The sequence below is a fragment of the Coturnix japonica genome, chromosome 1 (genome assembly GCF_054131305.1).
Source record: "Coturnix japonica strain WE chromosome 1, WE-NBRP24, whole genome shotgun sequence".
In the NCBI taxonomy this organism is placed as follows: Eukaryota; Metazoa; Chordata; class Aves; order Galliformes; family Phasianidae; genus Coturnix; species Coturnix japonica.
In genome coordinates this window covers 7,542,115-7,568,040 of record NC_140663.1, presented here as the reverse complement: position 1 = coordinate 7,568,040, position 25,926 = coordinate 7,542,115, and the positions used below count along the sequence as shown (strand labels likewise).

Below are 25,926 nucleotides of genomic sequence, written 5' to 3'. Positions count from 1 at the left end.
CTGTCTTGGCAGGCATGGGCCTTGGCTGGATCATGAGCGTGTATCCCACCTTCATGGAGAGGCTGGGAATGGAGTTGGGGTGAATGAGATGGGAAGACCTTGGATCTTATGCTGAGGGCACTGGGGGCTCATCACTTCCCCTCCCTTCTCTTGTAGAGAGCCAGAATGGGAGGACAATGATGCATACGCATCACTTCTACGGAGGCACAGCCGCTGCGATGCCAGCGAGTGCCTTTACCCTGGAGGCAGAGAGCAGGCAGAGAGCAGAGGGTGAGTTACCGCAGCAGCTCTCTGGGGCTCTGCGGGGGTTCTCAGCCTGACCACAGGCTGGGGGAGCAAGGACTGAGCACTAAAGATGTGCAGTGCTGGGCACTCCCTGCCTTAGCTCACTTGCTACTCACAGCCACAACCCCTTTGCTTCCCCAGACCCTGGCAGCTGATCCTGTGCAGCTCCTGTGCTGCTGAGGGGACCCACCGTCGTTGCTCGCACTTGAGTAACACAACATCCAGGTGGGAGTGCAACAGCTGTGCTGGCCTGGGAACCGGTAAGAGGCAATCAACCGCGTGACACCAAACCGTAGCCAGGCAAGGCCTGGCAGCAAGTGCTCAGGGCAGCTTTGCTTGAGTCTGTCTGCCCCAAGAGGCCTGGCAGATCTCACTGCGGAGCTTCAGCTTCATCCTCATAACCTTCCTGCCTCCTCTTACAGTCTCAAGTTCTGACACTGACAGCGACAGTCCCAGCGCTGCCGCTCAGAGGGCTCAGGGGCCATTCATCATCTCCGTAGAGCCTGAGAATATCAGATCGATGCCTTCCAGCCAGGTAGCACCGGGGACGTCACAGACCTCCCAGCTGCCTGAGCACAGCAACCTGCCTGAGACCGAGCAGGAGACAAGCAGCCCACGTCCATCAGAGGATCGGGCTACTTCGGAGCAGCTGCAAGGACGTCGTGGGCGCAGAACAAGAGCAGCCCAGAGGTCTCAAAGTGGTTCTCGAAGATCCACCAGGCAGAGGGCATCCAGAACCTGCAGGGCGTCTCCATCAGCTGCCCGCAGAAGACGTCCCAGGCAGCGAGGAAGAAGCGGCACACGTAGCCGCTCCCCGCTGCAAAGTCGGGCCTCACAATCCCGGAGCCGGCCAAGAAGATGCCAAGGCAGCAGGCAAATGCCAGCCTCAGGGGAGAGGAGCGGCACCCGCAGATCTGCAAGATCTGCAAGATCGAGATCCACCAGGTCTTCCCGAGGACCTGGACGCAGGGGACGGTCCAGGCGCTGAGGGTGAGCCCGCACCCAATGTTCTCCTCATCAGAGACATCGGGCCCACAGTTCCCACAGCTCACAACAAAGAAGCAGCAGGAGCTGGGCCCAACAGTTGAGGCCTTCCTGTGAATGAAGCTGCTCCCAGGAAAAGCATCAAAGTCCCCACAGACAGCCACCGAGTCTGCGTAGGAGCAGCCGACTGCTTTTCGTACAATGGCCTGGGTCAAAAAGGACTACCACGTTCATCTGGATCAACCCCCCTGCTGTGTGCAGGGTCAACAACTACAAGACCACACTGCCCTGAGATACATCCAGCCCGGATTTCCATGCCTCCAGGGCTGGTGCATCTGCAACATCATTGGGCAAGCTGTTTCAGAATGTGTCACTACCCTTTCTGAGAAAATATTCCCCCTGATATCCAGCCCCAAACTCCTTGTTCTTAGTTTAAAAACATCCCTCCTTGTCCTAATGCTATCCACCCTCGCATACTGATTACCTCCCTAACTTCCCCCTCCTTACTCTGATCCCAAAATTCCATCACAATAAAGATCAGAGTTCCCACACAAACACAAACATTTGTTGGCTTCATCCTTCCCTGCTCTTGCTGAGATGGGCAGAGGTAGGGACCTTGACAAGAGGCTTTTCTCCTCCCCACTACCATCCCAGACCTCACTTCCCCTGGCCTAGTCCAGGCTGACCTGGGTTCAGGTCACATCCCCGGTGGGGCACACAACCCACATTCCTCAAGAGCCCACGCCGCACTGGCAAGGACAGCCCATTTCTGGGCTTGTTTCCAGCCTTGTGATGCCACTGTGTTCAGGACCAGGGCTAATTTCCAGATGTGTCCGAGCTTGGGCTTTCCTCCTGAATGTGGGCAGGCTGTGTCCTGGTCAGATGGGCCAATGCAACTATGTTTCTAAGCTGGGGTAGGGAAGATTTAGTCAGGGTGGAGGCCAGGAGGAAGTTCATTGCAGACAGTGCTGAGGTGCTGGAATGGGCTTCTCAGAGAGGTTGTGGATGCTCCATCCTGGAGATCTTTGGAGCTGATGACGGCTCAGCAGGCCCTGCAACTGCTCCAAGCCTCCAGCGGAGGCGGCAGTTGCTCCAAGTGTCATGACGGAGCCTGCAGCTGCTTCAGTCCTGGTGACAGGCCCTGCCGTTGTGACGGGCCCTGTGGTTGAGACAGGCCCTCTGGTTGCTGTAGCCCCTGTGAAAGGCCCTGCAGCTGCTCCAGTCCCCGTGAGAGGACTTACGGTCGTCCTGAGAGACCATCATGAGAGACACCCGTGGAAACAAGATGAGTCAACAGCTGAAAAAGTGGCAGAGTTTAGAAAGGAAATCAACTTTTAAGAAGAGAGTCTGAACTAAGCTGAGCCATCACAAGATGTGTGTGGGAAATAGTTCAGGGAGAGGTGGGGGCCTGCAGTCTCCTCACAAATTGGAGGGTTGCAGGGAGTGTTCAGTAGTGAACAAGAACGCAGGGACATTGTTTTGTGGGCAATACCGGGGACAAGTGGAAATTTGAAATAGTTGGTTTTAGAGGTCTTCTCCAACTCTCCTCAAAGATTCGTGGAACACTCATTCTGTGATTCAAAGAACAGAATGTGAATGAGGCAGAACTCTCAGAGCTGATAATAACTGTTCAACTGTTGTCCAGGAGTGAGCTGAGAGATTTTTGAAAAGACTTCAGCCATCATCAGGGCGAGCACCGTGCCTCATGGCTGCTCTGTTTATGGGAGAATGGGGCCCTTGGTCCATTCGTGTACAGTGAAGGCAGGTATGTGGGATCCCTTTGAAGGGAAGAGGACAATGACAAAGCCAGCGACGAACGGACGTCTGCTTTCATGTTATGGAATTGATTCCTTCTATGCCATGAAGTAAAAGTATCCATTAGGAGAAGATCAGGCAAGTGGAAAGGTGGAGAGTACCGGAGGGAAGTAGCTGTGCTTGGATGTGATGCCTAATTCTGAACAAAGAAAGGAGAAATATATAAAGATTGGATGTTGGGAAGAACATCTTTATTCAGAGGGCAGTGATGAACTGGAACAGGTTGCCCAGAGAAGCTGTGGAGCTGCAATTCTCTTGCTTGGGAGATGAAGGCCCACACCATGTCCCCTACGACTAGTGTGGTGAGGTGACCATGATGCCACAGAGGGTGGCAGGGAGCAGCCACTCTGACCCCTGTGGCCGGGAATCAGGCCTACTTTTAGTGCCAAATGTGAAAGGACTGTGATGCCAGCCTGCATTTCATCTCTGGCTCAACTCATCACTGCAGTGTGGACTTCAGTGGCTTACTTCATTGCTTCTCAAAGCCTTAGAATTCCTCACCTTCAGTGGAACTTCCCTACAGTTGTCTAGTAAAAGCATCTGTACACTCAAACACTCAGGTTAATTAAAAAAATAAAATCCTAACTTCAAAATAAAGGGATAAAGAGGAACAACAAGGGTTTTGGGAAACGGGTGCAGTAAGGTTTTCTCTCTGGAGAGAGAACAAAAAGAGACAAAATATCAGTGCAGTAAGAAAGGTACCAAAAAAAGAGAGAGCGCAATGATGAACTCAGCTATAGCCACGAAAGCTCAAGCCCCGCTAGAAGGAATATGCTTGGGCAGCTCACAGTTCATGAACATCAAGGTTTGGGGTTCTCTTTCTGTTGCTTCAACTAAGCTTCATATTGACTCACATATTAAGTTTCGAGGACATTTACTTTTTTGTCAGCGGTTTACAGGCTGGTTTGCTCCGATTCTGTGTCTAGCAGACTGGGGGGACCCACAGACCCATGCTCCAGGAAAGGGAAAAAAGAGGGAAAGTGCAGAACAATGACTACAAAATAAATGGCTGCAAAGATCAAAAAGCGGAGAGAAACTGTTTTGTGGACTGTATTTATGTTTCCCTTTTAGTAGAATACGGAAACACAAATAACACAAAATCCTCTGGGGTATATAGTATGAAACTCTTCCTCTTTTTGGAGAACCAGGCACCCGGCACCATCCACATTCCATACAAATGGAGCATTAGCACTTTAACAGTGCACTGTGGGATGTTATGATGTGGAATACGATAACCAATAACCATCAAACCCTGACACCTTGTAGACAAGGCATAATGCGTATCAATAACACTTTCCCTGCTGCCTTCAATACAGAAGTAGAATGGAGGTATGAGCACGTTTGTCTGAACCCTTAGTTTTTGGCTCTGAGCTTAGTCAACGAGGCAATTCATGCGGTAAGACCCTGACTTATCTAGGAGATGAGATGGCTGTTGCCGTGTGGCAGTCGACATCAGAGTGTTACATTTGAAAGCATTTCTTTGGAGCTGTTTGCCTTTGGAAGAGAATGTGCAGGGCTGTTTTCTGGCAGAAGATCTGGCCTGTGCCCGAAGAACTCCAGCTTGCTAAGGGAGACTGGGGGATGATACCACTGTATTATGTGAGGGCAAGATGCACGCTAGTGCCTCCGTGCTCCCTCTTATCGGCTGCCAAGGCAAAGAAGATGGAAACAAAAGGAGTTCCTGCTAAGATCCAAAAGCAAGAAGCTGTCACTCCAAAAGGAGCTGACTCGACCTCTTTGGACATATCAATTTATAAGTTTGTACTGCCATTGGAAAGGGTCATTGTCATCATGGTCATCAACCAAACAACAATCTCTGATAACCCATAACAAATGAAGATCAATGACGGAACTACAGACAGCACTGGATGCGTGGTGCAGACCACCTCTGACTTCGTTCCCACAAAGACCTCTTGCTTTTATTTCCTATCTTTTCTAACACCTGTCTTCCTATCCCCATGCCCCTAAACGACTAGGATTTGTAACAAAATGGTCACGCTAACTTTTGACCAGTTGTGCTTTCATCTCTCCATTGGGTACACATATATTAAAAGATCCTCCTCTCTCTCCTATAAATTGGAGAGGGACAGTATTATACAAACAGTGATGATATGACACTAAGGTCGTGCCAACAATACAGCAGCAGTTGGTTATCAGAGCATCACAGAATGCTTGGGTTGGAAGGGTCCTGACAAGCTGAACTAATTCCTACCAACTGCCGTGGCCAGAGATTCCACTACAGAAGGTTAGAATAGAGCTCCATCCAGCATGGCCTTGAAAACCAACAAAGACTGGGCATACAGAGCTGCTCTGGGTAGGCTGTGCCAGTGTCTCACCAATCTCAGGGTAAAGAACTACCTCTAAGACTTAGTCTAAACTACTTCTCCAAATTAAGACTAGATTAAACCATGTCCTATCCCTATCAGACCATGCAAAATGTCACTCACCACACACACTAGACACCAAATATGCTGTTATCTAGCAATCTTTACTAGACCATGCAGAAACATAAACTAGAGTCAGATCAGAAGTGTAGCGTGGCACCAAAGGGAAAGCAGCACTTCAGCATCTGCCACGAGGAGCAGTGCCAGCAGGTTGAGGGAGGCCATGCTTCCTCTCTGCTGCAAGGCAGCACCGGGTTCTCAGTCTGTGGCTGCCTGGAAGGGCTGCCACCCTCTTGCTTGAGGGCCTGCGCCCACACCCACTGTGAGGCAGTGACCGTGATGTCACAGTGGGTGTCAGGGACTGGCCATTGTGACGTGATGCTTGGAGCAGAGCAAAGGCTGCCGGGCGCAGCCTGAGCATCAGTGCGGTTTGGTGAGACGTAGAGAGAGCTGTGACTCTTGCAGTGCTCGCTGTTAGCGCACATCATGTCTAATAGGAAGAGGAAGGCAACCAGCTCAGAGGAGCCAGGTGAGAGGACAGCCTGAGCAGAGCTATTGGACAAAAGAGTGCTGGGGGTCTGCCTGTGGCTGAAAGGCTAAGAAGGGACAGGCAGGGACTCCCCAGCAGCTGCAAGGCAGGGCCCCTCAGCTTCATGGCAGGTGGTCCCAGCTTGGGCTGTGTCTGCCTACTGTCAACGTTGGGCCTGCCATGGCCCCGTCTCCTCCACCGCCTTCAGCCAGCACAGCAGACACAGAGCAGGACTCTGGGGACAGCCCTCAGGGACACCTGGCTGTGCAAGCTGCTCACCGCTACTCACATTTTCTCTCTCCTCTGCAGTGTGCATGCTGTGTGGCCGGGCAGATGTCGACCCGAACATCTGTGGGCACATGATTCATCAGAGTGGAATTCACGTCCATTGGTTGTGCTTGGTGAGTTCTCCCATGGGCTCCTTCCTGATCACTGCTAGGGGTGCTCCTTTCCTTCCTGTCCTAAGGAGACCCTGTTCTTTTCCCTCCTACAGGATCTTGCCAGCACCGTTAATGAAGCAAGAGAGACACGGTCGGGAAGTGAGGGCCGCCTCCCTCTTGCTGCCATCAGACGTGCAGCCAAAGAGGCAACCAAGAAGGTGAGGACTCGTACAGAGCAGGCCGATTTGTGCCAGGAGAGGCTGACACCAGCTTAGTCTGGAGCCAAAGAAAGCCATCGCAGCCTTTCCAACTGCCTCCTGGACAAAGTTAGGGGATGAGTCCTGTCCACCAGGCATCTTTGTAGAACATGCCTCAGCAGTGTCCACGTCCTGGGCCCTGCCCAGAGATGTGCGGCCAGCCACAGAAGCCCAGAGCCTGCTGTTGACAGGGTTGTTCTGCTCATTCCAGCAATGCTGTGTTTGTGGAGAGAGGGGTGCTACCATCTCATGCGCAGAGAGAGGCTGTGAGCGCAGCTTCCACCTGCCCTGTGCCCAGGATGGGGAATGCATCACCCAGTTCTTTGGGCAACGCAGGTAAGTGCTGTCAGCAGCAGCCAAGCCAGGGAGGAAACTGCAGTTACACCTCCCGGCAGCCTGAGCCAGGGCCTGGAGCTCCTTCCTGCTCCTCAGCCCTTCTTGCAGCACGTCTCACGCTGCCCATCACTTCCATATTCCCCCAGGTCCTTCTGTTCGGAGCACCGTCCTCTCCAGGAAGCTCAGGAAGCTCCACCTGAAGGCACCAACTGCCTCATGTGCCTGGAGCCTGTGGGGGACACTGTGTCCTACCACACCATGGTGTGTCCAGCGTGCAGACACACCTGGTTCCACCGGGGCTGCATCCAGGTAGGAGCCCTCCCCTCACCCTGCAGGCACACTTGGTGCTCAGCAGCACCAGGCACTGCTCACACTCACATTGCTTCTGCTTCTTCTGCAGCAACTGGCCAGGAGTGCTGGTGCTTTCTGTTTCCTGTGCCCCAGCTGTCGGAATTTCGAAGATTTCATAGTAGAAATGGCCCTGCTGGGGATCCGAATCCCAGTCAGGTTGGTGCCCTTCTGCCCACTTCTGCTGACATAAAGGCTGTTGTGCTGGGCCTGTCCAGGGGCTGTCTTGGCAGGCCTGGGCCTTGGCTGGATCATGAGCGTGTATCCCACCTTCATGGAGAGGCTGGGAATGGAGTTGGGGTGAATGAGATGGGAAGACCTTGGATCTTATGCTGCGGGCACTGGGGGCTCATCACTTCCCCTCCCTTCTCTTGTAGAGAGCCAGAATGGGAGGACAATGATGCATACGCATCACTTCTACGGAGGCACAGCCGCTGCGATGCCAGCGAGTGCCTTTACCCTGGAGGCAGAGAGCAGGCAGAGAGCAGAGGGTGAGTTACCGCAGCAGCTCTCTGGGGCTCTGCGGGGGTTCTCAGCCTGACCACAGGCTGGGGGAGCAAGGACTGAGCACTAGAGATGTGCTGTGCTGGGCACTCCCTGCCTTGGCTCACTTGCTACTCACAGCCACAACCCCTTTGCTTCCCCAGACCCTGGCAGCTGATCCTGTGCAGCTCCTGTGCTGCTGAGGGGACCCACCGTCGTTGCTCGCACTTGAGTAACACAACATCCAGGTGGGAGTGCAACAGCTGTGCTGGCCTGGGAACCGGTAAGAGGCAATCAACCGCGTGACACCAAACCGTAGCCAGGCAAGGCCTGGCAGCAAGTGCTCAGGGCAGCTTTGCTTGAGTCTGTCTGCCCCAAGAGGCCTGGCAGATCTCACTGCGGAGCTTCAGCTTCATCCTCATAACCTTCCTGCCTCCTCTTACAGTCTCAAGTTCTGACACTGACAGCGACAGTCCCAGCGCTGCCGCTCAGAGGGCTCAGGGGCCATTCATCATCTCCGTAGAGCCTGAGAATATCAGATCGATGCCTTCCAGCCAGGTAGCACCGGGGACGTCACAGACCTCCCAGCTGCCTGAGCACAGCAACCTGCCTGAGACCGAGCAGGAGACAAGCAGACCACGTCCATCAGAGGATCGGGCTACTTCGGAGCAGCTGCAAGGACGTCGTGGGCGCAGAACAAGAGCAGCCCAGAGGTCTCAAAGTGGTTCCCGAAGATCCACCAGGCGGAGGGCATCCAGAACCTGCAGGGCGTCTCCATCAGCTGCCCGCAGAAGACGTCCCAGGCAGCGAGGAAGAAGCGGCACACGTAGCCGCTCCCCGCTGCAAAGTCGGGCCTCACAATCCCGGAGCCGGCCAAGAAGATGCCAAGGCAGCAGGCAAATGCCAGCCTCAGGAGAGAGGAGCGGCACCCGCAGATCTGCAAGATCTGCAAGATCGAGATCCACCAGGTCTTCCCGAGGACCTGGACGCAGGGGACGGTCCAGGCGCTGAGGGTGAGCCCGCACCCAATGTTCTCCTCATCAGAGACATCATGCCCACAGTTCCCACAGCTCGCAACAAAGAAGCAGCAGGAGCTGGGCCCAACAGTTGAGGCCTTCCTGTGAATGAAGCTGCTCCCAGGAAAAGCATCAAAGTCCCCACAGACAGCCACCGAGTCTGCGTAGGAGCAGCCGACTGCTTTTCGTACAATGGCCTGGGTCAAAAAGGACTACCACGTTCATCTGGATCAACCCCCCTGCTGTGTGCAGGGTCAACAACCACAAGACCACACTGCCCTGAGATACATCCAGCCCGGATTTCCATGCCTCCAGGGCTGGTGCATCTGCAACATCATTGGGCAAGCTGTTTCAGAATGTGTCACTACCCTTTCTGAGAAAATATTCCCCCTGATATCCAGCCCCAAACTCCTTGTTCTTAGTTTAAAAACATCCCTCCTTGTCCTAATGCTATCCACCCTCGCATACTGATTACCTCCCTAACTTCCCCCTCCTTACTCTGATCCCAAAATTCCATCACAATAAAGATCAGAGTTCCCACACAAACACAAACATTTGTTGGCTTCATCCTTCCCTGCTCTTGCTGAGATGGGCAGAGGTAGGGACCTTGACAAGAGGCTTTTCTCCTCCCCACTACCATCCCAGACCTCACTTCCCCTGGCCTAGTCCAGGCTGACCTGGGTTCAGGTCACATCCCCGGTGGGGCACACAACCCACATTCCTCAAGAGCCCACGCCGCACTGGCAAGGACAGCCCATTTCTGGGCTTGTTTCCAGCCTTGTGATGCCACTGTGTTCAGGACCAGGGCTAATTTCCAGATGTGTCCGAGCTTGGGCTTTTCTCCTGAATGTGGGCAGGCTGTGTCCTGGTCAGATGGGCCAATGCAACTATGTTTCTAAGCTGGGGTAGGGAAGATTTAGTCAGGGTGGAGGCCAGGAGGAAGTTCATTGCAGACAGTGCTGAGGTGCTGGAATGGGCTGCTCCGAGAGGTTGTGGATGCTCCATCCTGGAGATCTTTGGAGCTGATGACAGCTCAGCAGGCCCTGCAACCGCTCCAAGCCTCCAGCGGAGGCGGCAGTTGCTCCAAGTGTCATGACGGAGCCTGCAGCTGCTTCAGTCCTGGTGACAGGCCCTGCCGTTGTGACGGGCCCTGTGGTTGAGACAGGCCCTCTGGTTGCTGTAGCCCCTGTGAAAGGCCCTGCAGCTGCTCCAGTCCCCGTGAGAGGACTTATGGTCGTCCTGAGAGACCATCATGAGAGACACCCGTGGAAACAAGATGAGTCAACAGCTGAAAAAGTGGCAGAGTTTAGAAAGGAAATCAACTTTTAAGAAGAGAGTCTGAACTAAGCTGAGCCATCACAAGATATGTGTGGGAAATAGTTCAGGGAGAGGTGGGGGCCTGCAGTCTCCTCACAAATTGGAGGGTTGCAGGGAGTGTTCAGTAGTGAACAAGAACGCAGGGACATTGTTTTGTGGGCAATACCGGGGACAAGTGGAAATTTGAAATAGTTGGTTTTAGAGGTCTTCTCCAACTCTCCTCAAAGATTCGTGGAACACTCATTCTGTGATTCTAAGAACAGAATGTGAAGGAGGCAGAGCTCTCAGAGCTGATAATTACTGTTCAACTGTTGTCCAGGATTGAGCTGAGAGATTTTTGAAAAGGCTTCAGCCATCATCAGGGCGAGCACCGTGCCTCATGGCTGCTCTGTTTATGGGAGAATGGGGCCCTTGGTCCATTCGTGTACAGTGAAGGCAGGTATGTGGGATCCCTTTGAAGGGAAGAGGACAATGACAAAGCCAGCGACGAACGGATGTCTGCTTTCATGTTATGGAATTGATTCCTTCTATGCCATGAAGTAAAAGTATCCATTAGGAGAAGATCAGGCAAGTGGAAAGGTGGAGAGTACCGGAGGGAAGTAGCTGTGCTTGGATGTGATGCCTAATTCTGAACAAAGAAAGGAGAGATATATAAAGATTGGATGTTGGGAAGAACATCTTTATTCAGAGGGCATTGACGAACTGGAACAGATTGCCCAGAGAAGCTGTGGAGCTGCAATTCTCTTGCTTGGGAGATGAAGGCCCACACCATGTCCCCTACGACCAGTGTGGTGAGGTGACCATGATGCCACAGAGGGTGGCAGGGAGCAGCCACTCTGACCCCTGTGGCCGGGAATCAGGCCTACTTTTAGTGCCAAATGTGAAAGGACTGGGATGCCAGCCTGCATTTCATCTCTGGCTCAACTCATCACTGCAGTGTGGACTTCAGTGGCTTACTTCATTGCTTCTCAAAGCCTTAGAATTCCTCACCTTCAGTGGAACTTCCCTACAGTTGTCTAGTAAAAGCATCTGTACACTCAAACACTCAGGTTAATTAAAAAAATAAAATCCTAACTTCAAAATAAAGGGATAAAGAGGAACAACAAGGGTTTTGGGAAACGGGTGCAGTAAGGTTTTCTCTCTGGAGAGAGAACAAAAAGAGACAAAATATCAGTGCAGTAAGAAAGGTACCAAAAAAAGAGAGAGCTCAATGATGAACTCAGCTATAGCCACGAAAGCTCAAGCCCCGCTAGAAGGAATATGCTTGGGCAGCTCACAGTTCATGAACATCAAGTTTTGGGGTTCTCTTTCTGTTGCTTCAACTAAGCTTCATATTGACTCACATATTAAGTTTCGAGGACATTTCCTTTTTTTCAGTGGTTTACAGGCTGGTTTGCTCCGATTCTGTGTCTAGCAGACTGGGGGGACCCACAGACCCATGCTCCAGGAAAGGGAAAAAAGAGGGAAAGTGCAGAACAATGACTACAAAATAAATGGCTGCGGAGATCAAAAAGCGGAGAGAAACTGTTTTGTGGACTGTATTTATGTTTCCCTTTTAGTAGAATACGGAAACACAAATAACACAAAATCCTCTGGGGTATATAGTATGAAACTCTTCCTCTTTTTGGAGAACCAGGCACCCGGCACCATCCACATTCCATACAAATGGAGCATTAGCACTTTAACAGTGCACTGTGGGATGTTATGATGTGGAATACGATAACCAATAACCATCAAACCCTGACACCTTGTAGACAAGGCATAATGCGTATCAATAACACTTTCCCTGCTGCCTTCAATACAGAAGTAGAATGGAGGCATGAGCACGTTTGTCTGAACCCTTAGTTTTTGGCTCTGAGCTTAGTCAACGAGGCAATTCATGCGGTAAGACCCTGACTTATCTAGGAGATGAGATGGCTGTTGCCGTGTGGCAGTTGACATCACAGTGTTACATTTGAAAGCATTTCTTTGGAGCTGTTTGCCTTTGGAAGAGAATGCGCAGGGCTGTTTTCTGGCAGAAGATCTGGCCTGTGCCCGAAGAACTCCAGCTTGCTAGGGGAGACTGGGGGATGATACCACTGTATTATGTGAGGGCAAGATGCACGCTAGTGCCTCCGTGCTCCCTCTTATCGGCTGCCAAGGCAAAGAAGATGGAAACAAAAGGAGTTCCTGCTAAGATCCAAAAGCAAGAAGCTGTCACTCCAAAAGGAGCTGACTCGACCTCTTTGGACATATCAATTTATAAGTTTGTACTGCCATTGGAAAGGGTCATTGTCATCATGGTCATCAACCAAACAACAATCTCTGATAACCCATAACAAATGAAGATCAATGACGGAACTACAGACAGCACTGGATGCGTGGTGCAGACCACCTCTGACTTCGTTCCCACAAAGACCTCTTGCTTTTATTTCCTATCTTTTCTAACACCTGTCTTCCTATCCCCATGCCCCTAAACGACTAGGATTTGTAACAAAATGGTCACGCTAACTTTTGACCAGTTGTGCTTTCATCTCTCCATTGGGTACACATATATTAAAAGATCCTCCTCTCTCTCCTATAAATTGGAGAGGGACAGTATTATACAAACAGTGATGATATGACACTAAGGTCGTGCCAACAATACAGCAGCAGTTGGTTATCAGAGCATCACAGAATGCTTGGGTTGGAAGGGTCCTGACAAGCTGAACTAATTCCTACCAACTGCCGTGGCCAGAGATTCCACTACAGAAGGTTAGAATAAAGCTCCATCCAGCATGGCCTTGAAAACCAACAAAGACTGGGCATACAGAGCTGCTCTGGGTGGGCTGTGCCAGTGTCTCACCAATCTCAGGGTAAAGAACTACCTCTAAGACTTAGTCTAAACTACTTCTCCAAATTAAGACTAGATTAAACCATGTCCTATCCCTATCAGACCATGCAAAATGTCACTAACCACACACACTAGACACCAAATATGCTGTTATCTAGCAATCTTTACTAGACCATGCAGAAACATAAACTAGAGTCAGATCAGAAGTGTAGCGTGGCACCAAAGGGAAAGCAGCACTTCAGCATCTGCCACGAGGAGCAGTGCCAGCAGGTTGAGGGAGGCCATGCTTCCTCTCTGCTGCAAGGCAGCACCGGGTTCTCAGTCTGTGGCTGCCTGGAAGGGCTGCCACCCTCTTGCTTGAGGGCCTGCGCCCACACCCACTGTGAGGCAGTGACCGTGATGTCACAGTGGGTGTCAGGGACTGGCCATTGTGACGTGATGCTTGGAGCAGAGCAAAGGCTGCCGGGCGCAGCCTGAGCATCAGTGCGGTTTGGTGAGACGTAGAGAGAGCTGTGACTCTTGCAGTGCTCGCTGTTAGCGCACATCATGTCTAATAGGAAGAGGAAGGCAACCAGCTCAGAGGAGCCAGGTGAGAGGACAGCCTGAGCAGAGCTATTGGACAAAAGAGTGCTGGGGGTCTGCCTGTGGCTGAAAGGCTAAGAAGGGACAGGCAGGGACTCCCCAGCAGCTGCAAGGCAGGGCCCCTCAGCTTCATGGCAGGTGGTCCCAGCTTGGGCTGTGTCTGCCTACTGGCAACGTTGGGCCTGCCATGGCCCCGTCTCCTCCACCGCCTTCAGCCAGCACAGCAGACACAGAGCAGGACTCTGGGGACAGCCCTCAGGGACACCTGGCTGTGCAAGCTGCTCACCGCTACTCACATTTTCTCTCTCCTCTGCAGTGTGCATGCTGTGTGGCCGGGCAGATGTCGACCCGAACATCTGTGGGCACATGATTCATCAGAGTGGAATTCACGTCCATTGGTTGTGCTTGGTGAGTTCTCCCATGGGCTCCTTCCTGATCACTGCTAGGGGTGCTCCTTTCCTTCCTGTCCTAAGGAGACCCTGTTCTTTTCCCTCCTACAGGATCTTGCCAGCACCGTTAATGAAGCAAGAGAGACACGGTCGGGAAGTGAGGGCCGCCTCCCTCTTGCTGCCATCAGACGTGCAGCCAAAGAGGCAACCAAGAAGGTGAGGACTCGTACAGAGCAGGCCGATTTGTGCCAGGAGAGGCTGACACCAGCTTAGTCTGGAGCCAAAGAAAGCCATCGCAGCCTTTCCAACTGCCTCCTGGACAAAGTTAGGGGATGAGTCCTGTCCACCAGGCATCTTTGTAGAACATGCCTCAGCAGTGTCCACGTCCTGGGCCCTGCCCAGAGATGTGCGGCCAGCCACAGAAGCCCAGAGCCTGCTGTTGACAGGGTTGTTCTGCTCATTCCAGCAATGCTGTGTTTGTGGAGAGAGGGGTGCTACCATCTCATGCGCAGAGAGAGGCTGTGAGCGCAGCTTCCACCTGCCCTGTGCCCAGGATGGGGAATGCATCACCCAGTTCTTTGGGCAACGCAGGTAAGTGCTGTCAGCAGCAGCCAAGCCAGGGAGGAAACTGCAGTTACACCTCCCGGCAGCCTGAGCCAGGGCCTGGAGCTCCTTCCTGCTCCTCAGCCCTTCTTGCAGCACGTCTCACGCTGCCCATCACTTCCATATTCCCCCAGGTCCTTCTGTTCGGAGCACCGTCCTCTCCAGGAAGCTCAGGAAGCTCCACCTGAAGGCACCAACTGCCTCATGTGCCTGGAGCCTGTGGGGGACACTGTGTCCTACCACACCATGGTGTGTCCAGCGTGCAGACACACCTGGTTCCACCGGGGCTGCATCCAGGTAGGAGCCCTCCCCTCACCCTGCAGGCACACTTGGTGCTCAGCAGCACCAGGCACTGCTCACATTCACATTGCTTCTGCTTCTTCTGCAGCAACTGGCCAGGAGTGCTGGTGCTTTCTGTTTCCTGTGCCCCAGCTGTCGGAATTTCGAAGATTTCATAGTAGAAATGGCCCTGCTGGGGATCCGAATCCCAGTCAGGTTGGTGCCCTTCTGCCCACTTCTGCTGACATAAAGGCTGTTGTGCTGGGCCTGTCCAGGGGCTGTCTTGGCAGGCCTGGGCCTTGGCTGGATCATGAGCGTGTATCCCACCTTCATGGAGAGGCTGGGAATGGAGTTGGGGTGAATGAGATGGGAAGACCTTGGATCTTATGCTGCGGGCACTGGGGGCTCATCACTTCCCCTCCCTTCTCTTGTAGAGAGCCAGAATGGGAGGACAATGATGCATACGCATCACTTCTACAGAGGCACAGCCGCTGCGATGCCAGCGAGTGCCTTTACCCTGGAGGCAGAGAGCAGGCAGAGAGCAGAGGGTGAGTTACCGCAGCAGCTCTCTGGGGCTCTGCGGGGGTTCTCAGCCTGACCACAGGCTGGGGGAGCAAGGACTGAGCACTAGAGATGTGCTGTGCTGGGCACTCCCTGCCTTGGCTCACTTGCTACTCACAGCCACAACACCTTTACTTCCCCAGACCCTGGCAGCTGATCCTGTGCAGCTCCTGTGCTGCTGAGGGGACCCACCGTCGTTGCTCACACTTGAGTAACACAACATCCAGGTGGGAGTGCAACAGCTGTGCTGGCCTGGGAACCGGTAAGAGGCAATCAACCGCGTGACACCAAACCGTAGCCAGGCAAGGCCTGGCAGCAAGTGCTCAGGGCAGCTTTGCTTGAGTCTGTCTGCCCCAAGAGGCCTGGCAGATCTCACTGCGGAGCTTCAGCTTCATCCTCATAACCTTCCTGCCTCCTCTTACAGTCTCAAGTTCTGACACTGACAGCGACAGTCCCAGCGCTGCCGCTCAGAGGGCTCAGGGGCCATTCATCATCTCCGTAGAGCCTGAGAATATCAGATCGATGCCTTCCAGCCAGGTAGCACCGGGGACGTCACAGACCTCCCAGCTGCCTGAGCACAGCAACCTGCCTGAGACCGAGCAGGAGACAAGCAGCCCACGTCCATCAGAGGATCGGGCTACTTCGGAGCAGCTGCAAGGACGTCGTGGGCGCAGAACAAGAGCAGCCCAGAGGTCTCAAAGTGGTTCCCGAAGATCCACAAGGCGGAGGGCATCCAGAACCTGCAGGGCGTCTCCATCAGCTGCCCACAGAAGACGTCCCAGGCAGCGAGGAAGAAGCGGCACACGTAGCCGCTCCCCGCTGCAAAGTCGGGCCTCACAATCCCGGAGCCGGCCAAGAAGATGCCAAGGCAGCAGGCAAATGCCAGCCTCAGGAGAGAGGAGCGGCACCCGCAGATCTGCAAGATCTGCAAGATCAAGATCCACCAGGTCTTCCAGAGGACCTGGACGCAGGGGACGGTCCAGGCGCTGAGGGTGAGCCCGCACCCAATGTTCTCCTCATCAGAGACATCGGGCCCACAGTTCCCACAGCTCACAACAAAGAAGCAGCAGGAGCTGGGCCCAACAGTTGAGGCCTTCCTGTGAATGAAGCTGCTCCCAGGAAAAGCATCAAAGTCCCCACAGACAGCCACCGAGTCTGCGTAGGAGCAGCCGACTGCTTTTCGTACAATGGCCTGGGTCAAAAAGGACTACCATGTTCATCTGGATCAACCCCCCTGCTGTGTGCAGGGTCAACAACCACAAGACCACACTGCCCTGAGATACATCCAGCCCGGATTTCCATGCCTCCAGGGCTGGTGCATCTGCAACATCATTGGGCAAGCTGTTTCAGAATGTGTCACTACCCTTTCTGAGAAAATATTCCCCCTGATATCCAGCCCCAAACTCCTTGTTCTTAGTTTAAAAACATCCCTCCTTGTCCTAATGCTATCCACCCTCGCATACTGATTACCTCCCTAACTTCCCCCTCCTTACTCTGATCCCAAAATTCCATCACAATAAAGATCAGAGTTCCCACACAAACACAAAGATTTGTTGGCTTCATCCTTCCCTGCTCTTGCTGAGATGGGCAGAGGTAGGGACCTTGACAAGAGGCTTTTCTCCTCCCCACTACCATCCCAGACCTCAGGCTGACCTGGGTTCAGGTCACATCCCCGGTGGGGCACACAACCCACATTCCTCAAGAGCCCACGCCGCACTGGCAAGGACAGCCCATTTCTGGGCTTGTTTCCAGCCTTGTGATGCCACTGTGTTCAGGACCAGGGCTAATTTCCAGATGTGTCCGAGCTTGGGCTTTCCTCCTGAATGTGGGCAGGCTGTGTCCTGGTCAGATGGGCCAATGCAACTATGTTTCTAAGCTGGGGTAGGGAAGATTTAGTCAGGGTGGAGGCCAGGAGGAAGTTCATTGCAGACAGTGCTGAGGTGCTGGAATGGGCTGCTCCGAGAGGTTGTGGATGCTCCATCCTGGAGATCTTTGGAGCTGATGACAGCTCAGCAGGCCCTGCAACTGCTCCAAGCCTCCAGCGGAGGCGGCAGTTGCTCCAAGTGTCATGACGGAGCCTGCAGCTGCTTCAGTCCTGGTGACAGGCCCTGCCGTTGTGACGGGCCCTGTGGTTGAGACAGGCCCTCTGGTTGCTGTAGCCCCTGTGAAAGGCCCTGCAGCTGCTCCAGTCCCCGTGAGAGGACTTACGGTCGTCCTGAGAGACCATCATGAGAGACACCCGTGGAAACAAGATGAGTCAACAGCTGAAAAAGTGGCAGAGTTTAGAAAGGAAATCAACTTTTAAGAAGAGAGTCTGAACTAAGCTGAGCCATCACAAGATGTGTGTGGGAAATAGTTCAGGGAGAGGTGGGGGCCTGCAGTCTCCTCACAAATTGGAGGGTTGCAGGGAGTGTTCAGTAGTGAACAAGAACGCAGGGACATTGTTTTGTGGGCAATACCGGGGACAAGTGGAAATTTGAAATAGTTGGTTTTAGAGGTCTTCTCCAACTCTCCTCAAAGATTCGTGGAACACTCATTCTGTGATTCTAAGAACAGAATGTGAAGGAGGCAGAGCTCTCAGAGCTGATAATAACTGTTCAACTGTTGTCCAGGAGTGAGCTGAGAGATTTTTGAAAAGACTTCAGCCATCATCAGGGCGAGCACCGTGCCTCATGGCTGCTCTGTTTATGGGAGAATGGGGCCCTTGGTCCATTCGTGTACAGTGAAGGCAGGTATGTGGGATCCCTTTGAAGGGAAGAGGACAATGACAAAGCCAGCGACGAACGGATGTCTGCTTTCATGTTATGGAATTGATTCCTTCTATGCCATGAAGTAAAAGTATCCATTAGGAGAAGATCAGGCAAGTGGAAAGGTGGAGAGTACCGGAGGGAAGTAGCTGTGCTTGGATGTGATGCCTAATTCTGAACAAAGAAAGGAGAGATATATAAAGATTGGATGTTGGGAAGAACATCTTTATTCAGAGGGCAGTGATGAACTGGAACAGCTTGCCCAGAGAAGCTGTGGAGCTGCAATTCTCTTGCATGGGAGATGAAGGCCCACACCATATCCCCTACGACCAGTGTGATGAGGTGACCATGATGCCACAGAGGGTGGCAGGGAGCCGCCACTCTGACCCCTGTGGCCGGGAATCAGGCCTACTTTTAGTGCCAAATGTGAAAGGACTGTGATGCCAGCCTGCATTTCATCTCTGGCTCAACTCATCACTGCAGTGTGGACTTCAGTGGCTTACTTCATTGCTTCTCAAAGCCTTAGAATTCCTCACCTTCAGTGGAACTTCCCTACAGTTGTCTAGTAAAAGCATCTGTACACTCAAACACTCAGGTTAATTAAAAAAATAAAATCCTAACTTCAAAATAAAGGGATAAAGAGGAACAACAAGGGTTTTGGGAAACGGGTGCAGTAAGGTTTTCTCTCTGGAGAGAGAACAAAAAGAGACAAAATATCAGTGCAGTAAGAAAGGAACCAAAAAAAGAGAGAGCTCAATGATGAACTCAGCTATAGCCACGAAAGCTCAAGCCCCGCTAGAAGGAATATGCTTGGGCAGCTCACAGTTCATGAACATCAAGTTTTGGGGTTCTCTTTCTGTTGCTTCAACTAAGCTTCATATTGACTCACATATTAAGTATGGAGGACATTTCCTTTTTTTCAGTGGTTTACAGGCTGGTTTGCTCCGATTCTGTGTCTAGCAGACTGGGGGGACCCACAGACCCATGCTCCAGGAAAGAGAAAAAAGAGGGAAAGTGTAGAGCAATGCCTACAAAATAAATGGCTGCTGAGATCAAAAAGTGGAGAGAAACTGTTTTGTGGACGGTATTTATGTTTCCCTTTTAGTAGAATACGGAAACACAAATAACACAAAATCCTCTGGGGTATATAGTATGAAACTCTTCCTCTTTTTGGAGAACCAGGCACCCGGCACCATCCACATTCCATACAAATGGAGCATTAGCACTTTAACAGTGCACTGTGGGATGTTATGATGTGGAATACGATAACCAATAACCATCAAACCCTGACACCTTGTAGACAAGGCATAATGCGTATCAATAACACTTTCCCTGCTGCCTTCAATACAGAAGTAGAATGGAGGCATGTGCATGTTTGTCTGAACCCTTAGTTTTTGGCTCTGAGCTTAGTCAACGAGGCAATTCATGCGGTAAGACCCTGACTTATCTAGGAGATGAGATGGCTGTTGCCGTGTGGCAGTCGACATCACAGTGTTACATTTGAAAGCATTTCTTTGGAGCTGTTTGCCTTTGGAAGAGAATGCGCAGGGCTGTTTTCTGGCAGAAGATCTGGCCTGTGCCCGAAGAACTCCAGCTTGCTAAGGGACACTGGGGGATGATACCACTGTATTATGTGAGGGCAAGATGCACGCTAGTGCCTCCGTGCTCCCTCTTATCGGCTGCCAAGGCAAAGAAGATGGAAACAAAAGGAGTTCCTGCTAAGATCCAAAAGCAAGAAGCTGTCACTCCAAAAGGAGCTGACTCGACCTCTTTGGACATATCAATTTATAAGTTTGTACTGCCATTGGAAAGGGTCACTGTCATCATGGTCATCAACCAACCAACAATCTCTGATAACCCATAACAAATGAAGATCAATGACGGAACTACAGACAACACTGGATGCGTGGTGCAGACCACCTCTGACTTCGTTCCCACAAAGACCTCTTGCTTTTATTTCCTATCTTTTCTAACACCTGTCTTCCTATCCCCATGCCCCTAAACGACTAGGATTTGTAACAAAATGGTCACGCTAACTTTTGACCAGTTGTGCTTTCATCTCTCCATTGGGTACACATATATTAAAAGATCCTCCTCTCTCTCCTATAAATTGGAGAGGGACAGTATTATACAAACAGTGATGATATGACACTAAGGTCGTGCCAACAATACAGCAGCAGTTGGTTATCAGAGCATCACAGAATGCTTGGGTTGGAAGGGTTCTGACAAGCTGAACTAATTCCTACCAACTGCCGTGGCCAGAGATTCCACTACAGAAGGTTAGAATAGAGCTCCATCCAGCATGGCCTTGAAAACCAACAAAGACTGGGCATACAGAGCTGCTCTGGGTAGGCTGTGCCAGTGTCTCACCAATCTCAGGGTAAAGAACTACCTCTAAGACTTAGTCTAAACTACTTCTCCAAATTAAGACTAGATTAAACCATGTCCTATCCCTATCAGACCATGCAAAATGTCACTCACCACACACACTAGACACCAAATATGCTGTTATCTAGCAATCTTTACTAGACCATGCAGAAACATAAACTAGAGTCAGATCAGAAGTGTAGCGTGGCACCAAAGGGAAAGCAGCACTTCAGCATCTGCCACGAGGAGCAGTGCCAGCAGGTTGAGGGAGGCCATGCTTCCTCTCTGCTGCAAGGCAGCACCGGGTTCTCAGTCTGTGGCTGCCTGGAAGGGCTGCCACCCTCTTGCTTGAGGGCCTGCGCCCACACCCACTGTGAGGCAGTGACCGTGATGTCACAGTGGGTGTCAGGGACTGGCCATTGTGACGTGATGCTTGGAGCAGAGCAAAGGCTGCCGGGCGCAGCCTGAGCATCAGTGCGGTTTGGTGAGACGTAGAGAGAGCTGTGACTCTTGCAGTGCTCGCTGTTAGCGCACATCATGTCTAATAGGAAGAGGAAGGCAACCAGCTCAGAGGAGCCAGGTGAGAGGACAGCCTGAGCAGAGCTATTGGACAAAAGAGTGCTGGGGGTCTGCCTGTGGCTGAAAGGCTAAGAAGGGACAGGCAGGGACTCCCCAGCAGCTGCAAGGCAGGGCCCCTCAGCTTCATGGCAGGTGGTCCCAGCTTGGGCTGTGTCTGCCTACTGGCAACGTTGGGCCTGCCATGGCCCCGTCTCCTCCACCGCCTTCAGCCAGCACAGCAGACACAGAGCAGGACTCTGGGGACAGCCCTCAGGGACACCTGGCTGTGCAAGCTGCTCACCGCTACTCACATTTTCTCTCTCCTCTGCAGTGTGCATGCTGTGTGGCCGGGCAGATGTCGACCCGAACATCTGTGGGCACATGATTCATCAGAGTGGAATTCACGTCCATTGGTTGTGCTTGGTGAGTTCTCCCATGGGCTCCTTCCTGATCACTGCTAGGGGTGCTCCTTTCCTTCCTGTCCTAAGGAGACCCTGTTCTTTTCCCTCCTACAGGATCTTGCCAGCACCGTTAATGAAGCAAGAGAGACACGGTCGGGAAGTGAGGGCCGCCTCCCTCTTGCTGCCATCAGACGTGCAGCCAAAGAGGCAACCAAGAAGGTGAGGACTCGTACAGAGCAGGCCGATTTGTGCCAGGAGAGGCTGACACCAGCTTAGTCTGGAGCCAAAGAAAGCCATCGCAGCCTTTCCAACTGCCTCCTGGACAAAGTTAGGGGATGAGTCCTGTCCACCAGGCATCTTTGTAGAACATGCCTCAGCAGTGTCCACGTCCTGGGCCCTGCCCAGAGATGTGCGGCCAGCCACAGAAGCCCAGAGCCTGCTGTTGACAGGGTTGTTCTGCTCATTCCAGCAATGCTGTGTTTGTGGAGAGAGGGGTGCTACCATCTCATGCGCAGAGAGAGGCTGTGAGCGCAGCTTCCACCTGCCCTGTGCCCAGGATGGGGAATGCATCACCCAGTTCTTTGGGCAACGCAGGTAAGTGCTGTCAGCAGCAGCCAAGCCAGGGAGGAAACTGCAGTTACACCTCCCGGCAGCCTGAGCCAGGGCCTGGAGCTCCTTCCTGCTCCTCAGCCCTTCTTGCAGCACGTCTCACGCTGCCCATCACTTCCATATTCCCCCAGGTCCTTCTGTTCGGAGCACCGTCCTCTCCAGGAAGCTCAGGAAGCTCCACCTGAAGGCACCAACTGCCTCATGTGCCTGGAGCCTGTGGGGGACACTGTGTCCTACCACACCATGGTGTGTCCAGCGTGCAGACACACCTGGTTCCACCGGGGCTGCATCCAGGTAGGAGCCCTCCCCTCACCCTGCAGGCACACTTGGTGCTCAGCAGCACCAGGCACTGCTCACATTCACATTGCTTCTGCTTCTTCTGCAGCAACTGGCCAGGAGTGCTGGTGCTTTCTGTTTCCTGTGCCCCAGCTGTCGGAATTTCGAAGATTTCATAGTAGAAATGGCCCTGCTGGGGATCCGAATCCCAGTCAGGTTGGTGCCCTTCTGCCCACTTCTGCTGACATAAAGGCTGTTGTGCTGGGCCTGTCCAGGGGCTGTCTTGGCAGGCCTGGGCCTTGGCTGGATCATGAGCGTGTATCCCACCTTCATGGAGAGGCTGGGAATGGAGTTGGGGTGAATGAGATGGGAAGACCTTGGATCTTATGCTGCGGGCACTGGGGGCTCATCACTTCCCCTCCCTTCTCTTGTAGAGAGCCAGAATGGGAGGACAATGATGCATACGCATCACTTCTACAGAGGCACAGCCGCTGCGATGCCAGCGAGTGCCTTTACCCTGGAGGCAGAGAGCAGGCAGAGAGCAGAGGGTGAGTTACCGCAGCAGCTCTCTGGGGCTCTGCGGGGGTTCTCAGCCTGACCACAGGCTGGGGGAGCAAGGACTGAGCACTAGAGATGTGCTGTGCTGGGCACTCCCTGCCTTGGCTCACTTGCTACTCACAGCCACAACACCTTTACTTCCCCAGACCCTGGCAGCTGATCCTGTGCAGCTCCTGTGCTGCTGAGGGGACCCACCGTCGTTGCTCACACTTGAGTAACACAACATCCAGGTGGGAGTGCAACAGCTGTGCTGGCCTGGGAACCGGTAAGAGGCAATCAACCGCGTGACACCAAACCGTAGCCAGGCAAGGCCTGGCAGCAAGTGCTCAGGGCAGCTTTGCTTGAGTCTGTCTGCCCCAAGAGGCCTGGCAGATCTCACTGCGGAGCTTCAGCTTCATCCTCATAACCTTCCTGCCTCCTCTTACAGTCTCAAGTTCTGACACTGACAGCGACAGTCCCAGCGCTGCCGCTCAGAGGGCTCAGGGGCCATTCATCATCTCCGTAGAGCCTGAGAATATCAGATCGATGCCTTCCAGCCAGGTAGCACCGGGGACGTCACAGACCTCCCAGCTGCCTGAGCACAGCAACCTGCCTGAGACCGAGCAGGAGACAAGCAGCCCACGTCCATCAGAGGATCGGGCTACTTCGGAGCAGCTGCAAGGACGTCGTGGGCGCAGAACAAGAGCAGCCCAGAGGTCTCAAAGTGGTTCCCGAAGATCCACAAGGCGGAGGGCATCCAGAACCTGCAGGGCGTCTCCATCAGCTGCCCACAGAAGACGTCCCAGGCAGCGAGGAAGAAGCGGCACACGTAGCCGCTCCCCGCTGCAAAGTCGGGCCTCACAATCCCGGAGCCGGCCAAGAAGATGCCAAGGCAGCAGGCAAATGCCAGCCTCAGGAGAGAGGAGCGGCACCCGCAGATCTGCAAGATCTGCAAGATCAAGATCCACCAGGTCTTCCAGAGGACCTGGACGCAGGGGACGGTCCAGGCGCTGAGGGTGAGCCCGCACCCAATGTTCTCCTCATCAGAGACATCGGGCCCACAGTTCCCACAGCTCACAACAAAGAAGCAGCAGGAGCTGGGCCCAACAGTTGAGGCCTTCCTGTGAATGAAGCTGCTCCCAGGAAAAGCATCAAAGTCCCCACAGACAGCCACCGAGTCTGCGTAGGAGCAGCCGACTGCTTTTCGTACAATGGCCTGGGTCAAAAAGGACTACCATGTTCATCTGGATCAACCCCCCTGCTGTGTGCAGGGTCAACAACCACAAGACCACACTGCCCTGAGATACATCCAGCCCGGATTTCCATGCCTCCAGGGCTGGTGCATCTGCAACATCATTGGGCAAGCTGTTTCAGAATGTGTCACTACCCTTTCTGAGAAAATATTCCCCCTGATATCCAGCCCCAAACTCCTTGTTCTTAGTTTAAAAACATCCCTCCTTGTCCTAATGCTATCCACCCTCGCATACTGATTACCTCCCTAACTTCCCCCTCCTTACTCTGATCCCAAAATTCCATCACAATAAAGATCAGAGTTCCCACACAAACACAAAGATTTGTTGGCTTCATCCTTCCCTGCTCTTGCTGAGATGGGCAGAGGTAGGGACCTTGACAAGAGGCTTTTCTCCTCCCCACTACCATCCCAGACCTCAGGCTGACCTGGGTTCAGGTCACATCCCCGGTGGGGCACACAACCCACATTCCTCAAGAGCCCACGCCGCACTGGCAAGGACAGCCCATTTCTGGGCTTGTTTCCAGCCTTGTGATGCCACTGTGTTCAGGACCAGGGCTAATTTCCAGATGTGTCCGAGCTTGGGCTTTCCTCCTGAATGTGGGCAGGCTGTGTCCTGGTCAGATGGGCCAATGCAACTATGTTTCTAAGCTGGGGTAGGGAAGATTTAGTCAGGGTGGAGGCCAGGAGGAAGTTCATTGCAGACAGTGCTGAGGTGCTGGAATGGGCTGCTCCGAGAGGTTGTGGATGCTCCATCCTGGAGATCTTTGGAGCTGATGACAGCTCAGCAGGCCCTGCAACTGCTCCAAGCCTCCAGCGGAGGCGGCAGTTGCTCCAAGTGTCATGACGGAGCCTGCAGCTGCTTCAGTCCTGGTGACAGGCCCTGCCGTTGTGACGGGCCCTGTGGTTGAGACAGGCCCTCTGGTTGCTGTAGCCCCTGTGAAAGGCCCTGCAGCTGCTCCAGTCCCCGTGAGAGGACTTACGGTCGTCCTGAGAGACCATCATGAGAGACACCCGTGGAAACAAGATGAGTCAACAGCTGAAAAAGTGGCAGAGTTTAGAAAGGAAATCAACTTTTAAGAAGAGAGTCTGAACTAAGCTGAGCCATCACAAGATGTGTGTGGGAAATAGTTCAGGGAGAGGTGGGGGCCTGCAGTCTCCTCACAAATTGGAGGGTTGCAGGGAGTGTTCAGTAGTGAACAAGAACGCAGGGACATTGTTTTGTGGGCAATACCGGGGACAAGTGGAAATTTGAAATAGTTGGTTTTAGAGGTCTTCTCCAACTCTCCTCAAAGATTCGTGGAACACTCATTCTGTGATTCTAAGAACAGAATGTGAAGGAGGCAGAGCTCTCAGAGCTGATAATAACTGTTCAACTGTTGTCCAGGAGTGAGCTGAGAGATTTTTGAAAAGACTTCAGCCATCATCAGGGCGAGCACCGTGCCTCATGGCTGCTCTGTTTATGGGAGAATGGGGCCCTTGGTCCATTCGTGTACAGTGAAGGCAGGTATGTGGGATCCCTTTGAAGGGAAGAGGACAATGACAAAGCCAGCGACGAACGGATGTCTGCTTTCATGTTATGGAATTGATTCCTTCTATGCCATGAAGTAAAAGTATCCATTAGGAGAAGATCAGGCAAGTGGAAAGGTGGAGAGTACCGGAGGGAAGTAGCTGTGCTTGGATGTGATGCCTAATTCTGAACAAAGAAAGGAGAGATATATAAAGATTGGATGTTGGGAAGAACATCTTTATTCAGAGGGCAGTGATGAACTGGAACAGCTTGCCCAGAGAAGCTGTGGAGCTGCAATTCTCTTGCATGGGA

At 52.8% G+C, this 25,926-nt stretch overlaps 6 protein-coding genes across 6 annotated transcripts; all 6 read left to right on the top strand.

Moving 5' to 3' along the window:
- The first annotated feature begins 14 nt into the window (after window positions 1–14).
- LOC146762279 (uncharacterized) lies at window positions 15–1,523 on the top strand. Its single transcript, XM_085536777.1, has 4 exons — window positions 15–79; window positions 157–270; window positions 427–545; window positions 642–1,523. The coding sequence occupies exons 1-4, from the start codon at window positions 15–17 to the stop codon at window positions 1,271–1,273; spliced, it is 930 nt and encodes a 309-aa protein (XP_085392903.1). The 3' UTR covers window positions 1,274–1,523.
- A 4,734-nt stretch (window positions 1,524–6,257) lies between these two features.
- Window positions 6,258–8,812, top strand: LOC146762278 (uncharacterized). The gene is made up of 5 exons (XM_085536770.1): window positions 6,258–7,279; window positions 7,371–7,477; window positions 7,696–7,809; window positions 7,966–8,084; window positions 8,247–8,812. Exons 1-5 carry the CDS (start codon window positions 6,941–6,943, stop codon window positions 8,810–8,812), a joined length of 1,245 nt encoding a protein of 414 aa, XP_085392896.1. The 5' UTR covers window positions 6,258–6,940.
- Window positions 8,813–13,795: 4,983 nt separating this feature from the next.
- LOC146762277 (G2/M phase-specific E3 ubiquitin-protein ligase-like) lies at window positions 13,796–15,234 on the top strand. Its single transcript, XM_085536769.1, has 2 exons — window positions 13,796–14,817; window positions 14,909–15,234. Exons 1-2 carry the CDS (start codon window positions 14,479–14,481, stop codon window positions 15,047–15,049), a joined length of 480 nt encoding a protein of 159 aa, XP_085392895.1. The 5' UTR covers window positions 13,796–14,478; the 3' UTR covers window positions 15,050–15,234.
- On the top strand, window positions 15,110–16,911 carry LOC146762276 (uncharacterized). Its single transcript, XM_085536776.1, has 4 exons — window positions 15,110–15,156; window positions 15,234–15,347; window positions 15,504–15,622; window positions 15,785–16,911. Exons 1-4 carry the CDS (start codon window positions 15,110–15,112, stop codon window positions 16,348–16,350), a joined length of 846 nt encoding a protein of 281 aa, XP_085392902.1. The 3' UTR covers window positions 16,351–16,911.
- A 4,403-nt stretch (window positions 16,912–21,314) lies between these two features.
- Window positions 21,315–22,753, top strand: LOC146762275 (G2/M phase-specific E3 ubiquitin-protein ligase-like). The gene is made up of 2 exons (XM_085536768.1): window positions 21,315–22,336; window positions 22,428–22,753. Exons 1-2 carry the CDS (start codon window positions 21,998–22,000, stop codon window positions 22,566–22,568), a joined length of 480 nt encoding a protein of 159 aa, XP_085392894.1. The 5' UTR covers window positions 21,315–21,997; the 3' UTR covers window positions 22,569–22,753.
- Window positions 22,629–24,430, top strand: LOC146762274 (uncharacterized). Its single transcript, XM_085536774.1, has 4 exons — window positions 22,629–22,675; window positions 22,753–22,866; window positions 23,023–23,141; window positions 23,304–24,430. Exons 1-4 carry the CDS (start codon window positions 22,629–22,631, stop codon window positions 23,867–23,869), a joined length of 846 nt encoding a protein of 281 aa, XP_085392900.1. The 3' UTR covers window positions 23,870–24,430.
- The last annotated feature ends 1,496 nt before the right edge of the window (window positions 24,431–25,926 follow it).